Source organism: Schistocerca americana, chromosome 3, assembly GCF_021461395.2.
Source record: "Schistocerca americana isolate TAMUIC-IGC-003095 chromosome 3, iqSchAmer2.1, whole genome shotgun sequence".
Taxonomy (NCBI): domain Eukaryota; kingdom Metazoa; phylum Arthropoda; class Insecta; order Orthoptera; family Acrididae; genus Schistocerca; species Schistocerca americana.
The window spans coordinates 793,972,503-793,990,460 of NC_060121.1; the positions used below are offsets into that span (position 1 = coordinate 793,972,503).

General features: G+C 37.0%; 1 protein-coding gene across 1 annotated transcript in view; it reads right to left on the reverse strand.

The window, feature by feature from the left end:
* Nucleotides 1–17,958, reverse strand: part of LOC124606406 (sodium/hydrogen exchanger 3) — a 600,846-nt gene that overhangs the window by 130,905 nt on the left and 451,983 nt on the right. The window contains exon 3 of the mRNA XM_047138386.1: nucleotides 6,969–7,225. Within this exon, the coding sequence (XP_046994342.1) occupies nucleotides 6,969–7,225 (257 nt within the window). The remainder of the gene's footprint in view (nucleotides 1–6,968; nucleotides 7,226–17,958) is intronic.

Below are 17,958 nucleotides of genomic sequence, written 5' to 3' on the forward strand. Positions count from 1 at the left end.
CAATGGACATGAGCAGATGCAGGTGATCAGACAGGATGCTTACATACATGGTCACCTGTCAGAGATGTATATAGACGTATCAGGGCTCCCATTTCATCCCAACTGCACACACCCCACACCATTACAGGGCCTCCACTATCTTGAACAGTCCCCTGTTGACATGCAGGGTCCATGGATTCATGAGGTTATCTCCATAGAGTACATGCCCATCTGCTCAATACAATTTGAAATGAGACTCGTCTGACCAGGCAACATGTTTCCAGTCATCAACAGTCCAGTGTCAGTACTGAAAGGCCCAGGCAAGGTCATGCAGTCATCAAGCCCTTATTGATGATGTTTTGTTGAATGATTTGCACACTGACATTTGTTGATGGCCCAGGAATGAAATCTGCAGCAATCTGAAGAAGGGTTGCTCTTCTGTCACATTGAACAACTCTCTTCATTCATCGTTGGTCCCATTCTTGCAGGATCTTTTTTGGCCACAGCGATGTTGAGGGTTTGATGTTTTACCAGATACCTGATATTCATGGTACACTCATGAAATGTTTCTATGGGAAATTCTCCACTTCATCGCTATCTCGGGAATGTTGTGTCCCATCACTCATGCACCGACTATAACACCACGTTCTAAATTGCTTAAATCTTGATAACCTGCCACTGTAGCAGCAGTAACTGATCTAATAACTGTGCCAGACACTTGTTGTCTTATATAGACGGTGCCAACTGCAGCGCCGTATTCTGTCTGTTTGCAGATATCTGTATCTGAATACACAGGCCTATACCTATAGGAGTAATGCAGTAGTAGGTTTAATAATGAATAAAAAAAATAGGAGTGCGGGTCAGCTACTACAAACAGCATAGTGAATGCATTATTGTGGCCAAGATAGACATGAAGCCCATGCCTACTACAGTAGTACAAGATTATACGCCAACTAGCTTTGCAGATGATGAAGAAATTGATGAACTGTATGATGAGATAAAAGAAATTATTCAGGTAGTGAAGGGAGACGAAAATTTAATAGTCATGGGTGACTGGAATTCGAGAGTAGGAAAAGGGAAAGAAGGAAACATAGTAGGTGAATATCGATTGGGGGTAAGAAATGAAAGAGGAAGCCGTCTGGTAGAATTTTGCACAGAACATAACTTAATCATTGCTAACACTTGGTTCAAGAATCATAAAAAAATGTTGTAAACATGGAAGAATCCTGCAGATACTAGAAGGTATCACATAGATTATATAATGGAAAGACAGAGATTTAGGAACCAGGTTTTAAATTGTAAGACATTCCCAGGTGCAGATGTGGACTCTGACCACAATCTATTGGTTATGAACTGTAGATTAAAACTGAAGAAACTGCAAAAAGGTGGGAATTTAAGGAGATGGGACCTGGATAAATTGACTAAACCAGAGGTTGTGCAGACTTTCAGGGAGAGCATAAGGGAACAATTGACAGGAATGGGGGAAAGAAATACAATAGGTGAAGAATGGGTAGCTCTGAGGGATGAAGTAGTGAAGGCAGCAGAGGATCAAGTAGGTAAAAAGACAAGGGCTAGTAGAAATCCTTGGGTAACAGAAGAAATATTGAATTTAATTGATGAAAGGAGAAGATATAAAAATCCAGTAAATCAAGCAGGCAAAAAGGAATACAAACATCTCAAAAATGAGATTGACAGGAAGTGCAAAATGGCTAAGCAGGGATGGCTAGAGGACAAATGTAAGGATGTAGAGGCTTATCTCACTAGGGGTAAGATAGATACTGCCTACAGGAAAATTAAAGAGACCTTTGGAGAAAAGAGAGGCGCTTCTATGAATATCAAGAGCTCAGAAGGAAACCCAGTCCTAAGCAAAGAGGGGAAAGCAGAAAGGTGGAAGGAGTATATAGAGGGTCTATACAAGAGCGATGTACTTGAGGGCAATATTATGGAAATGGAAGAGGATGTAGATGAAGTGCAATGGGAGATATGATACTGTGTGAAGAGTTTGACAGAGCACTGAAAGACCTGAGTCGAAACAAGGCCCCAGGAGTAGACAACATTCCATTAGAACTACAGACCGCCTTGGGAGAGCAAGGCCTAACAAAACTCTACCATCTGGTGAGCAAGATGTATGAGACAGGTGAAATACCCTCAACCTTTAAGAAGAATACAGTAATTCCAGTCCAAAAGAAAGCAGGTGTTGACGATGTGAAAATTACCGAACTATCAGTTTGATAAGTCACAGCTGCAAAATACTAACGCGATTCTTTACAGATGAATGGAAAAACTGGTAGAAGCCGACCTTGGGGAAGATCAGTTTGGATTCCGTAGAAATGTTGGAACACGTGAGGCAATACTGACCTTACGACTTATCTTAGAAGAAAGATTAAGGAAAGGCAAACCTATGTTTCTAGTGTTTGTAGACTTAGAGAAAGCTTTTGACAATGTTGACTGGAATACTCTCTTTCAAATTCTAAAGGTGGCAGGAGTAAAATACAGGGCGCAAGAGGCTATGTACAATTTCTACAGAAACCAGATGGCAGTTATCAAAGTCGAGGGGCATGAAAGGGAAGCAGTGGTTGGGAAGGGAGTGAGACAGGGTTGTAGGCTATCCCCGATGTTATTCAATCTGTATATTGAGCAAGCAGTAAAAGAAACAAAAGAATATTTCAGACTAGAAATTAAAATCCATGGAGAAGAAATAAAAACTTTAAGGTTTGCCGATGACATTGTAGTTCTGTCAAAGACAGCAAAGGACCTGGAAGAGCAGCTGAATGGAATGGACAGTGCCTTGAAAAGAGGATTTATGATGAACATCAACAGAAGCAAAATGAGAATAATGGAATGTAGTCGAATTAAATCAGGTGATGCTGTGGGAATTAGATTAGGAAATGAGAGGCTTAAAGTAGTAAATGAGTTTTGCTATTTGGGGAGCAAAATAACTGATGATGATCGAAGTAGAGAGGATATAAAATGTAGACTGGCAATGGCAAGGAAATCGTTTCTGAAGAAGAGAAATTTGTTAACACTGAGTATAGATTAAAGTGTCAGGAAGTCGTTTCTGAAAGTATTTAGATGGAGTGTAGTAGCCATATATGGAAGTGAAACATGGATGATAAATAGTTTGGACAAGAAGAGAATAGAAGCTTTCGAAATGTGGTGCTACAGAAGAATGCTGAAGATTAGATGGATAGATCACATAGCTAATGAGCAGGTATTGAACAGAACTGGCGAGAAGAGGAGTTTGTGGCACAACTTGACAAGAAGAAGGGAACGGTTGGTAGGACATGTTCTGAGGCATCAAGGGATCACAAATTTAGCATTGGAGGGCAGCTTGGAGGGTAAAAATCTTAGAGGGAGAGCAAGAGATGAATACACTAAGCAGATTTAGAAGGATGTAGGTTGCAGTAAGTACTGGGAGATGAAGAAGCTTGCACAGGATAGAGTAGCATGGAGAGCTGCATCAAACCAGTCTCAGGACTGAAGACCACAACAACAACAACAACAACAACAACACTTTCTTTGGCACTTCAGTGTAATGCCACATCACTCATTATATTTTAACTAAAGGAAAGGTACAAGTTTATATAAGTATAAAGGAGAAGAGTAGAGAAGAACAGAGATGTTTTCTACACATCACAATTTGAATTCCAGTGTTGCTTATGTCATTTATCCTTTTTGGGTCTCCTGAGTCACAATTCTCTGTAACTTATTCTTCCCTGTGCCTTTCTACAGTCTTCCCTCTTATCTCTATCATCATGATCACCATCTTTTGCTATTAATGAAGAAATCTTTGTGTTTGAGAGTGAGAGAGCTTCAATATTCAAATAATCTATGTTGCTGAAGAGCCCTCATCATCTGATTCATCTTCTGTGGTCGCAACATATAACTTCCTTGTCTACTTTATTATCAACTTTTATTTTATTATGAGTCTTCAGAGTGCTGACTTTCAATTTATCTTGTTAAAAATTACTTCATGAATTCATAGAAACATCTTGACTAAATTATTTCAAAACTTTTTTACACTATGCAAAACATAAGGTATACTTTCACATGTCTTGCCTCATTGATGAATTTGTTCTTAAGCACAAACAATAAATTATCTACAATTGTTTTGTGAGCAAAGATGCCACACATGCTCACTTTCTAAACTACACCTAACAAGTGAGCCTACCTAAAACTGTCACTCACAGCTACTGACAAAGGGCACTGCTGCAACATTATGCACATAAACAGAATAAATACCTGTAAATATATATTTATAAATCAGCCCAGAAAAAACATCAGACATTGCAAATTATTCAATCCTTTATAGATTACCTAAAAACACTAATCAATCATTGGTTCCATTCTTTAGCATTAATACACATGAAGCATGCTGTCATCCTTGTATTTGGACAATTATAACTTGAAATTTGGAGAGGGTGTTGATCTTACACTGTAGGGATCATTTAAGGAGGAATTTTTTGGAATTCCACCCTGAAGGGGGTGAAATAGGGGATGAAAGGTTTTTGAAAATAGTTCAGTATTAGGACAATGTTGAATTTAGACCTATGAAAATCTGTATTTTGTTCCCAGTCAGAAATAAATAAATACATCTTTCAGCATTTTTGGAAATTTAACCCCCCTACTGCGGTCAAACAGTGGATGAAATATTTTAAAAAAAATTGATATTAAAGAATTTTTAAAGCTGCACCTACAAAAATTGGTATTTGACCTCTCAGCTACAAATAAAAAATACTTGGTTCAGTGTTTTTGAAAATTTAGCCCACATGGGAGTGAAATAGGGGATGAAAATTTTTATGGGAATATTTCAATATGCAAGCTGTTTTGAAGCTAAATCTATGAAAATTTGTGAAATTTCCTGGCAGATTAAAACTGTGTGCCGGACTGAGACTTGAACTCAGGACCTTTGCCTTTCACGAGCAAGTGCTCTACCAACTGAGCTACCCGCGCACAACTCGCAACCCATCCTTACAGCTTCAATTCTGCCAGTACCTCGTCTCCTACCTTCCAAACTTCACAGAAGCTCTTCTGCAGAAGAGGCAGTGAAATTTTTAAGAAGATATTTCCTTGTGAAAATTGGTATTTGGTTTCCTGGTTGGAAATGAGAAAATACATGTTTCGCTGTTTTTGAAAATTCAATTCAAGCCCTAAGGGGATGAAATAAGATCAGACTGATACACTAACTCATCACTGCCCAGCCCAAAATCCTGAGGTCAGAAACTTGAAATTTGGAGATGGTGTGGACCTTATATAGGATGTCAAATTAAACATCTTTCAGCCATCTAGTTTCCAAACTTATTTTATTTGGCTGCCAGTTTCGGTGATTTACTTTGCCGTCTTTAGACCCCTGCAGTCATCATCAGCTGACGTGTTGGCAGATGATGGTTGCAATGATCAATAGAGCAAGCAGAAATCTACTAATACCAGTTATTGCTGGTCCCTGTTTCAAACAGAACTGAGGTGGAATCTTTCTACACATTGGTCAGGGGCTGAAGATGGCACAGTAAATCACCGAAGTTAGTAGCCAAATAAAATAAGTTTGGGAACTAGATGGCTGAAAAATGTTTAATTTGACATCCTGGATCGAACAGCCAAGTCCTGCAACCACCTCTGAAAAGAAGGACATATAGAGACTCGATCTTATGCTGTAGCATGGTTTAAGAAGGGACAGTTTGAAATTCTGCTCCTAAAGGGTTGAAATATGTGATGAAAGGCTTGTTCAAAATATGTCATTGTTTAAGGCAATTTTGAATTTATAACTTTGAAAGTTGGTATTTGGTTTCTCAGTCATTAAAAAAACTGTGTTTCAACCATTTTGGAAACTGAACTACTAAGGGGATAAAATGGTGTGTGAACTTTTTTGGTAATAAATCATTATTAAAGAACTACTAAAGCTTTTTTAAAGCTAGATCTATGAAAACTGGTATTTGGCTTCTCAGTTGCTAGTCTTTTTGTAAATTCAACCCCTAATAGAGTGAAATAAGAGATGAAAAGTTTTATGAAATTATTTGATTAATAATGCAGTTTCAAAGCAAAACCTACTAAAATTTGTATTTCTCTTTTCTGTTACAAAAAAGTGTTTCATTGGCTCTGGAAATTAGGTCCTTAATGGGGTGAAGAAGGGGTTGAAAATTTTTAAGGAATATTTCATTATATCAAAAAAATTTTGAAGCTAAATCTATGAAAACTGATATTTCACTTCTCAATTAGATATACAGAAATATGTTTCAGGGCACGAAAGTTTCTATGGAAATATGACCACAAAGGTGCAAAGGTGGGATTAACAAAACAAAAACCTTGAGACTGCAGCAACCATAATAGCTTTTTGGTCACAACAACATTAGGAAAAGGCCATGCTTCTATGGCCTTAATTAGCGTGAAAAATTTAAAAGGTGTTGCAGTTTGTGAATATTGAAAATATCTATAGAGACCAAACAGACTACACAAACAAAGCAGTTGGCATTAAGCTACTATAATTTTATGTCTAATGTTACCTGTACTCATTTTTCAATATATGAAAGACCTCTTTGTAATCTTGTGAGGAGAATAGGAATCATATAGCACGAGGAATAGACATAATAGTCATTTACAACTACCAAAACATAACAGTAACACTATACAAATAATGTGGGAGGTTTATGGCTGTAGCTTTAGAAATAAATGGAGAAGAGAAAAGTTAACAGATAAAAAAGAAAGTAAAATAACAGCCTACAGCAGAAAACAGTACCAATAATTTAGCTATATGGCTTGGAAAATACTAAGACCAGTATTTTTATTACTATTACATAGCAATAACACCTGTGATAGTAAAACTTTAATAATGCAGTTAAAAGAGCTTTGATTTTTATATTTATGACCTACTACCAGACAATACTGTTTAATCCATTTTCTTATAGCTAAAATGTAAATGTGTTAAATATGTAACAGATCCTCAGACATATAAATACAAGTATACAATTTATCAGTACTAAATAATCAATACTTACGCCAGTATGCCAGACATATGGAAGATTTCTGCATTAAGATAGGCTAAATAGGCCATAACAAAGATGAATATTGGCTCAATTACACGAACTTGATGTGTATATCGTGTAACGAGACCAGTAAGGAAGCCCCAGATAATTCCAATGATTGTGCCTCCTAAGGCAACAACAAAAAATGAAGCCAGGCCTGCTAAGACATCAGTATAAATAATGTTTTCAGGCCCCATCTCAGTGTAAGATTCGAACATATGGTACAACACCTGAAAAATAAACAATAGAACAGAAAATGTGTATTACAATCATGGTGAAACTTTCTTCCACATATAACTACATAAACCAATAAATGAAATTAAGAACCTCCTATTTCAGAATGAGATTTTCACTCTGCAGCAGAGTGTGTGCTGATATAAAACTTCCTGGCAGATTAAAACTGTGTGCCTGACCGAGACTTGAACTCGTGACCAGGCTGTGGCTAAGCCATGTCTCCGTAGTATCCTTTCTTTCAGGAGTGCTAGTTCTGCAAGGTTCGCAGGAGAGCTTCTGTAAAGTTTGGAAGGTAGGAGACGAAATACTGGCAGAAGTAAAGCTGTGAGGACTGGGTGTGAGTCGTGCTTCGGTAGCTCAGATGGTAGAGCACTTGCCCGCGAAAGACAAAGGTCCCGAGTTCGAGTCTCGGTAGGGCACACAGTTTTAATCTGCCAGGAAGTTTCAACCTCTTATTTCTTTGCATATATCACTACATACAACCAATAAATGGAATTAAGGACCTGCTATTTCTTTATGACTCCTACTTTCATTATTTCGCAGGTGAGTCATTTGTGATGTGACGCATATCAAAGTCAACTGACTTGCATTGAATTTCATGAATTAATGTTATGTTTCAATTACAGCCACTACACTGGCAAAATGAACTGACACAGGTAGAAAACGCTTATAATAATAACACACTGTATCTTTGGAACAACTCTCCCTACAGCACAACAGATGTGATCTCTGCTACTTCAATACGTACTTGATTTGGATTTCTCATTTTAGCCTCACAGTCAGAACAACATTAATGGGGCACTGCTGTGCACCATATGTTTCATTCATCATCAATGCCAGCTTGAGGTACTCTTACCTTTTTTTATTGTTATCTAACTTCCTTCACTTTCACGTTTTTGTATTGTTATCTAACTTCCCTCACTTTCACATTAAATGTCCATTTTGATAGACTTCTTCACACAAAGGTATTTACCTCCCACTGCTCATATTGTTCTCTGTGATTTCCTCTTCACAATTTGCTTGTTTTTCCATATTTATCTTTCATTGTTCATGTTTATGTCCTCTCTGGTTTATTGTCTCTACCCATGTTTATCTCATCTGTAGTTTGTTAAATTCCAATCTGCACTTCCCTTATCTTTTATTTGTTTATCAATCTTCAAGTTTTCAATGTCACCCAGCAATTCTGTCTTGATGAATCTATTTCAGTCTAGCAAAGTGACATTCTGTTTGATTATACCTACTGTAATGGGAGAAAATGAATTATTTCTGTAAATATTTGATTTTGATTTCTTTCTTTTTATCATTCTTTATGCTTTCAACAAAGAAACCTCTTTTATAAAAATGAAGAGTCTGAGATAGTATATTCTCTCAAATAATGTAACAAATGATGTCACTGACTATAATTTATTCATCAGGAAACTATATTGCTATGGGATTTGTGGAGTAGCATATGACTGGTTGAAATCCTATCTTTCTAACAGGTATCAAATGTTAGAGATACAACATTTGGGCAAAGTTTACTTATCAGCATACCAAAGAGTCAGAAGTGGGGTGCCACACGGCTCTGTTCGGTCCTTGGACCATTACTGTTCTTAATATTTATAAATGACATGCTAAGCCATATATCAGCAGCAGATGCAGTATTGTTTGCCGGTGACACCACTCTATTTGTTAAAGCTATGGATGAAGTGGTCATATAGGAGAGAGTCACAGCAGCTGCAGAAGAAGCAGATATGTGGTTTAGGGATAATAAATTAATTGTGAATGATGAAAAAATTAAAACAGTGTGGATAAACTTCAGACATAGAACAAACTAGGAACCAACCTAACAGCAGAACTTGGGCAGTAAAGTTAAAGCAACCACACATACTAAATTTTCAGGAGAATGGCTAGATGAAAATTTGTGGGAGAAACATACAGAAATGTTAAACAAAAAATTAAGTCAGTACTGTTATGTTCGTGGAATGCCAAAAAATTCCTACAGTATTGATGCAGTGTTATGTTTACACTTTGCACCCATACACAACATGTTAAGATATGGCATCATATTTTGGGGGAAAACCAGTATGGTGAAACACATTTATGCTCCAAAAGAGAGCAATAAGAATAATAAAAGGAATGACACAGAGAGAGTCATGTAAAAATTTTTTCAAGGAACTAAAAATCATGACCTAACACGTATCTATAATTATGAAAGTATATATTTTATGAAGACACACAATCAAATTCTACACCTAGAAAACAGGGAATACTGACAATGTTCATAGAGAAATTTACAAATAAACCATGTATCAAAAAAATCGCTCTTTAGCAACCTAAAATTCTGTTTACAGTACTACCAAAAGAAATTAAAAGAACATCAAAATTCCGCATATTCAAAGGAGAACTCAAAGAAATGCTAAATAACAAGAGTTTTTATAGTGTTGAGGAACACTTGAATCATCAGCATGCAAAATAGAGTAGATAATTTACTTCATCACAGTGACTGACGTGATCATTTGAAAAATAAATTGTATTTATTTATTATGCTGATCTCATATATTATGACTGTTGTTGTGTGTGTATTGTTTCATGTTATACGTAAGAATATTTTATTAGCCAATATATAATTGTAAATCTTTTATTACCTATTATCTATGTACTATCCTTTATAACAAATCCTGTATCATTTTACAATGATGAGATGCAAGGATGCTAAATAAATAAATAAAGAAGTGTCTTTGGTTTAGAAACTCAGATTCCAAAGCAATGAGAAAATTCTAATTATTGGTCCAGGTACCCCTAGGGAACAGCAGAGGGTGGGGAATGCCTGCACAACAAACGATGCAGTAATTCTGAATGAAATTTTTGCCCAAGTGTAGTGCTTTATGGCAGGAGATGAAACTGTGAGTCAGATAGCAACTCAAAATAGACCTTTTTCAGAATAAAATTCAAAAGTCAGTTGCACAATTGGAATATGGGTTTCACTTAACTAGTTCTGACAAATTAATCTGTCACCTTAGGAAGTCTCCAAAATTTACAAACATTAGAACATGGTTACACAAGTATGTAAACTCTCAGACGGTTATTACAAAAACTCACTCAATATTGGCTTAGAAGATTTAAATAGCTCAATTTTGAAGATTTCTGAAGTTACAGATTAATCTGTCAAAACCAGTAAACTGAAATAAATCTTCCAATCAAATAGCTGATGACTCAATTTTATTCAGAAAAATATACATCACAACTGTTGAAAAATAACAGTTATGAATAAAATCTCAAAATATACTTTTACCAATCGAAATTTGTGCTCTGAAGAGTGAGGCTTATATCATAACATTGAGTATCTGGATAGCAGTTTGTGCAGTGAATAAATTATCTGGCCATCTATATAGTGAATACACTTAATACTACAACTCAGTGAGGCAAAGAAGAGTAAAATGGTGTGTTTTATGAGTATTACTCTGTGCTGTGTGTTTATGCTCACCACCTGCCAATGTGTGGGCCTTCAGTTCAATTCCCACCTACTTCAGTTATTTATCAGTAAAATTCCTGATTTCTGGAATGTTCAGCGACTAATTTTATTTATTGAATATTGTAAAGTGTGGCCACTATAAGATAGTGGTCCACAATGGGCATAGACTGGCCAGAGGGGGAGGTGCAAAGTGGGAGAAGAAGCCCTGCCTGTGACTCTCAGGACTGCAGCCTAAGTTCTGTTCTCCTGGAAAAGTGGAACTGACATAATGGCCATAGGAATTACCAATTCTTCAGGTGTGATGAGGAGCATACTCGAACCCCATAATAGATCTGGATTAGACTCTTCATTCATTTCAACACAAGAAAAGACAATAACAAGCTATGCACAACATAAAGCAAATCACAGTACATAAAGAATTTGATAATGACTAAAACAGAACTGTTTGCTGACACTGGTAATACTGTAAACATGGTAGTCCAGTGCCAGTCTCTACTGTTATTTCACACTACCCAATTCAAAATACCCCCCACCTAACACTGCCACATTCAAGTGTCAGGTTAATAATTTGCTAATGTATTTATAAATAGGAGCATTACCTGCTGAAGCAGGCAGTTCAGCTCCATGTGAACTTTTTTGGGTCTCAATAAATGTGTTTTCAACACTAAGTGTTATTTCTTGTTGATAGCCCTAATTTGGTAACTGGTAACTGAGTCCAGATTATACACTATGAATCTCAGATGTAGACAATGCCATGGCTCTATAAGGCTATACCGTTATAAGCAGCAAACAGTACATTCTACCTACAGTCCACATTGTGAAGGTACCAATAGATACAAAAGTATCACTGGGTCAGATGCACATCACGTATCTAGCAGTGATTACGAGGCATGCTGGACAGCATAGAGACAGAGAGAGGGAGATAGAGAGATTTGATGTGCCACAAAATACCTCATGTGGTGTAGCATGATGTGTCTTACCAATATTTACCTTTATTAGGGTGGTACAGCTGTGGTTTAAGAACCACAAAGAAAGGTTCACCATCTGGGGAAAATATTAGGCAGGCCATCTTAAAGGAGCAAATTATTTTTTCACTACTAGTAACATTTTTCCACTACTGGCAGATCAAGGCTGGCTGGAAAATGACTGCTTTAACAATACTTGGTCCGCCCCGATAGCTGAGTGGTCAGCGCGACAGACTGTCAATCCAAAGGGCCCGGGTTCAATTCCCGGCTGGGTCGGAGATTTTCTCGGCTCAGGGACTGGGTGTTGTGTTGTCCTGATCATCATCATTTCATCCTCACCGACGAGAAAGTCGCCGAAGTGGCGTCAAATTGAAAGACTTGCACCAGGCGAACGGTCTACCCAACAGGAGGCCCTCGTCACACGACATTTCATTTCACCAATACTTGATAGTCTCTATGAGTCCAAAATTATGTTACTTGGTCTGTGCAATGCTCCAGCCACAATGTGCACCGAGCAATATGATTTGCCATTTTAAATGGATTACATGTCTTTTTTATCTGGATGACAATGTTGTTTTCTGCAAGACATTTGAAGAACATGTAGGACACCAGATAACTGTGCTGAACTGTGTCCAAGAAAGTGCCTCTCTATCATGCAAGAAATAAAAATCTTGGGGCACTTAGTTAACAAAATATGAGTCCTCCTAAACCATAAAAAGTAAGAGCTATAAGAAATTTTCGATCTCCTCCTGCATAAAAGATATCAGATGCCACACATGGCCACTACTTGAACTGCTGCAGTGAAACAGCAAATTTTCTTGGAGCAAGTGGCAAGGAAGTTCTTTTTGTCTGAAGCATGTGCTCCCATCTTCATCAGTCCTGTCAATTTTGATAGGAATGCCAAGATGGATTTACGCACTAATAATATACCAGGATGAGAATAACAAAGTGAATGACAGCTAGTTGTTTACGAAAAAGCTACCTTAACAACAACCAATCAGAGAGCATGTTTGGTCATGTTTTTCCATTTTGTTTGTCATCGTCATGCCACTTTGCCAATGACAGTTACAACTACTACCATTTATAATCATTTTCAGTATATGCTTTGTTTCTTGTACTGATCTTTTTCTAATACACAAACAACTGTCTGTAGCTAACAGTGAAAGTGAACAGGAAAGGCTATTCCAATCTTGGAAGGCAAACTGAGTACTGCAGGTTGCTGGGAAACATATGAAAAAAATACATATATTGTTTCTGCTGCAGCAATATCGGGTGTGTGGGTAGCTGCAAACTGACAACTTTGTTCCTTTCCAAGTCTAACTATAAATCACTTTTTTATACATATACAGGTACAGTGATTACGGGACAGGTGCAGCTATATTACCAGTTCAGGATGACATGGAAAGAGTGATTGCTTACACGTCCAGATTACTTCCTAAATCCAAAGAGAAGCACTCTGCGACTGAGAAAGGGTGTCTTTCAGTTGTCTGGGCGATCAACAAGTTACAAACTTATTTATATGGCAGACAATTTACCGCCATGCATTGTGACGACTGCAAGCCTGATGGATTCATTAGGATGACTGACAACGTAAGTGTTACAACTTCAGAAATACGATGTCATAGTTGTATATAAAGAGGGATGTGAACACAAGGCTGCCAACTATCTTTCGTGCAGCCAACTGGAGGATGATTAAAACTGCTAAAGATATCTCAGTAATTGAGTAATTGTTGTGCTGACAAACAATATAGCTGAACAGAGGAAACATACAGAATTACTGAAGAGCATAGTGGCCTTAGAGAAAGAAGAAGTTGCCAAATGAGACTTCAGACTAATAACTACATGGGGGGTTGTAGCATATTCATAGAGCCATCATTTAAAGCCAGTTCTTGAAACTTTGTCAGTAGGTTTTCTTGGTATACCTTACATCCATCTTCAAGAGTATGCCAGTTCAGTTTCTTCAACAGCTCTGTGACACTTTCCCAAGGCTTAAACAAACCTGTCACCATTCATGCTGTCCCGTCCTTACCTGGATACATTAAATGTTCCCTGTTAGTCCTATCTCGTATGAGTCCCACACACTTGAGAAGTATTCTAAGATAGTTTGCATGAGTTATTTGTAAGCAATCTCCTTTGTAGACCGATTGAATCTCCCTAGTATTCTACCAATAAAATGTAATCTACAATCTGCTATACCTACGACTGAGTCTATGTGATCATTCCATTTCATATCTCTGTGTTTTACACACAGGTATTTGTATGAATTGATCATATTCAACTGTGACTTACTGATATCATAATAATAGCTTACTATGCTTTTTTGTGAAGTGTACAGCTTTACATTTCTGAACTCTTAAAGCAAATTGCCAATCTTTGTACAATTTTGAAATCTTATCATGATCCAACTGAACGCTGGTGCAGCTTCCTTCAACAGTACTTCACTATAGATAACTGCACCATCAGTGAAAAGTCTGAAGTTACAATTAATATTGTCTGTAAAGTTATAATAAACAACATTAACAGCAAATGTCACAACACACTCTCCTGAGGCACGCCAGAAGTTGCTTCTGCATGTATTGATTGATTCACTATTCAAGATAACTTGTTACTTCCTCCCTACCAAAAATCCTCAACACAGTTACAAATTTCACTTGATACACAGTAGGATGATACTTTTGATAACATGCATAGAAGTGGTACTGAGTCAAATGCTTTCCAGAAATCAAGAAATACTGCATCTACCTGAATGCCTTGAGAATGTCATGTGAGAAAAGTGTGAGTTAAGTTTCACACAAACAGTGTTTTCAGAATTGATGCTAGCTAGCATGGAAGAGATAATTCTGTTTGAGATATCTCATTACGTTTGAACTCTGAATATGTTCTAAGATTCTACAACAAATGTGTGTCGAGGATATTGGATCATTTGTATTATCCTGCTTGGAGATAGGTGTGACCTGTGCTTTCTTCCAACTACTGGGCATTCTGAATTTTCCACCTCAGTTATTATTTACTCATCATGCATTATATTTATTATTGGTGTATTAGCTCAAGATGTGCAGAATTGAATACCTTGTGTCTTTTTGAAATTGAGAGTGAAACTATTTGCAGAAGACCACTCAATTATAATTTTAAGAATATTATTTGCCATTTCTTCTGTTGCTATATGTATGTCTGGATTGGTTAACAATACTAGTGCTATCTGAAAAAATAAGTAATTCTGTTTTTTGTATATTAAATGGAAGATTGTCTACAGATATGAGAAACAATAGTGAACCACACAAAGAACCACTGCTCTATCCAGATCTAGGAAGTTATAGTACACTCCAAAATAGTGGGTCACTATCTTGTGATGAGGGGGAACAGTGAAGTGTTCATTGTATTGTCTACCATGGTTAGCAATTACATTCATGAGATAGTAATAAGCTGATCACTGGTACAATTTCAGCTACTTGTACTTATTTAACATTTGTGATTTCTGAAAGATTCTAGGATGCACTTGTTTATGGAATATTGCAATTCACTAGAACTTTATGTGTACATATAAATAGGAGCACTCTCTCTGAGGGAAGCAGTCAGGTGCACCTATACTAGTGTGTGTACTCAATAAATGTGCTATCAATGTGAAGTATTAGTTCCTGTTAACTAGAGTGACTTGTTATGATACTAACAGTGTGTCTACGAATTACTTCAATGAACAAATATATTGTCAGAGCTATCTGATAGGAACTCCAAACCCTGGAGCAATATTAAATAATGAACTGCAGTAAAGTCTTGTGTAGTTTTCTTTACGGACACAGTTCCCCACAATCATATAAACAAATTTAAGTTTTCATTTCATCTTCCCTATAATTGAATTCACATTTTCATTTCATTTCACATGACCATATTATTATCCCTGTATGAAGCACTGAGCATGCTATAGAATTTCCCACCAATTTAGTAATCCGATACTATCACATCTTTTCCTATGTTATGTGAATTATTTTACAAATGGTTCAAATGGCTCTGAGCACTATGGGACTCAACTTCTCAGGTCATTAGTCCCCTAGAACTTAGAACTAGTTAAACCTAACTAACCTAAGGACATCACACACATCCACGCCCGAGGCAGGATTCGAACCTGCAACCGCAGCGGTCTCGCGGTTCCAGACTGCAGCGCCTAGAACCGCACGGCCACTTCGGCCGGCAATTATTTTACATTTACTCACATTTGAAAAGAGCTGTTATCCACTACAATAATTGGAGATACTAACTGAGTGAGTCTGCATTTCCTTGCAAACTGCTATATTTTTTTATTGTAGACAACAACATCAGTGAGAAGTCTGAGACTGGAAAAGTCTGAGAGTGAAACTTCCTGAGAGATTAAATCTGTGAGTCAAACTGAGACTTGAGCCCAGAAACATTGCCTTACATAGCCAAATGATCTACTGATTCAGCAATCCAGGCACTACTCAAGATCTGTTCTTACAGGTTTACTTCTGCCATTACCTCTGTGAGGCTGTTGAGGTGGGTCATGAATCATGCCTTGATGCTCATTTGGTAGAACATTTGCTCATGAAAGGCAAATATGCCATGTTTGGGTCCCAGTCTGGCATTTAGTTTTAATCTGCCAGTAGCTTTCACTCCAATGGAGAGTCAAAATTCATTCTGGAATCTAAGAGTACAAATATTTTATGTATATTGCATGTAGTAGCTGTTTATAGACATCTGAGGGGCACACCCGATGTCCTATCATCCTGTTAGATGTTCACTGTCCGCATAAAATACAGGGTTTTATAAGTCAACAATTCCTCAAACCAACTACATAACAGCTTGTAAACTGCTGCATATGATCATATCTTGGTTACAGGCCAGTAACAAAGGACTATTTATTCCATGAAACATCACAAATAAATAAGAACTATGAAAGGGCCAATGCCGCAATGTATTCAGTATACAATTTAACAGCATTCTGTCAGGATGTATTTTCTTTGAGTATATTCAATTATTTCTCAATATGGTACTGAAAGTGCTTATTTCAGTTACTCATTTGTGACTGTGTGTTATTACCTGTTTTAGTACAATACTGGTATCTTTGTGGTAGAATGCATTTTCAAATATGGAATTTTACATTTCAGCTTCCTATCTGTTGTCTTCAGTTTCCACATACAAACATATCCTTGAAACACCACATGATGGTCTGAATCTGTTCATTGACTCTATACAGGAAATGAATCTCCTAGGATTTACTACCAGATGTTTTGCCATGATGTGACTAAAAACTGCTGTAGGTTTTACATAAATCTAGTTTTATGGATGCTTGAGTTGCCATTACGTTTTGTTAATATCCTTACAGTACATTCTCTTCTGTAGTGAAAGTGTGACCATTTCCGTGGAGTCTTTACATAGTATGCATGTATTGAGATCGTGATTTGGTTGCATTCAACTTCCAACCATAACTCTTTTGCTTTTACTGGGTTGGTAATAAATATTTTCTCTTTATCTATTAAGAAGAATGTGGACCTATCACGCTAGTTGTTGGAGGCAATTTCTGAAAATGCATTCAGTATTACTTTGCAAGACTGTTACTCTTCTTTGCTGGTACAGATAATGTATGATACTTGACTAACAAAGGTAATCCTCTATCAGTATAGTTTGATTGGGATACCTTCATGATTATGAATTACGGTTGTGTTTGAATCACTATATGACTTATTTGCACTTATTCATTATTTATCTATGGGCCCAAGGTGGGATGCTGTAGAACTTCATTCTTTTCAGCCAAATCATTGGGAGCTGGAAGCAGGACACAGGGATTCCAAAGAAGTAATGTTTGAGAAGTGATTTCTGATTCTGGCATTCACTTGAGATCCTTGGTCAGAACAAAGGACTTAAACTATTTATAGTTTGTTCAAGGGGCACAGAGGTCAACTGCCTAAGACAAAAATTAGAAGTATTTATAAGAGCATGTGCAATTTGTATACGTTGTTTTCTGGACCTGCAGCCACTTGAAATGTCTCATTATTAATCTAAGTCCTCCCTCACAGGTACTCTCACCAATATTGGTTTACAAATGAGTTAATTTTGGACCATCCTAGTAAAGGTCTTTCTGCTTGTTGCTATAAATACTTCATCACCTGAGGAGTGGAATTTATCTTTCCTTTATGTGTTCCATGGACTCATGCAAATGTTCCTACTTGCTACTACCACTTTTAATCAACTCTCAGTTCCTAGTATTACGCGAAGGAGACAGCCATCTGGAAGAGAGGTGAACTCTGCAACTCTAATGCAAATGCAATAGCAATTGTGCAGTTAGTATTTTAATATTATT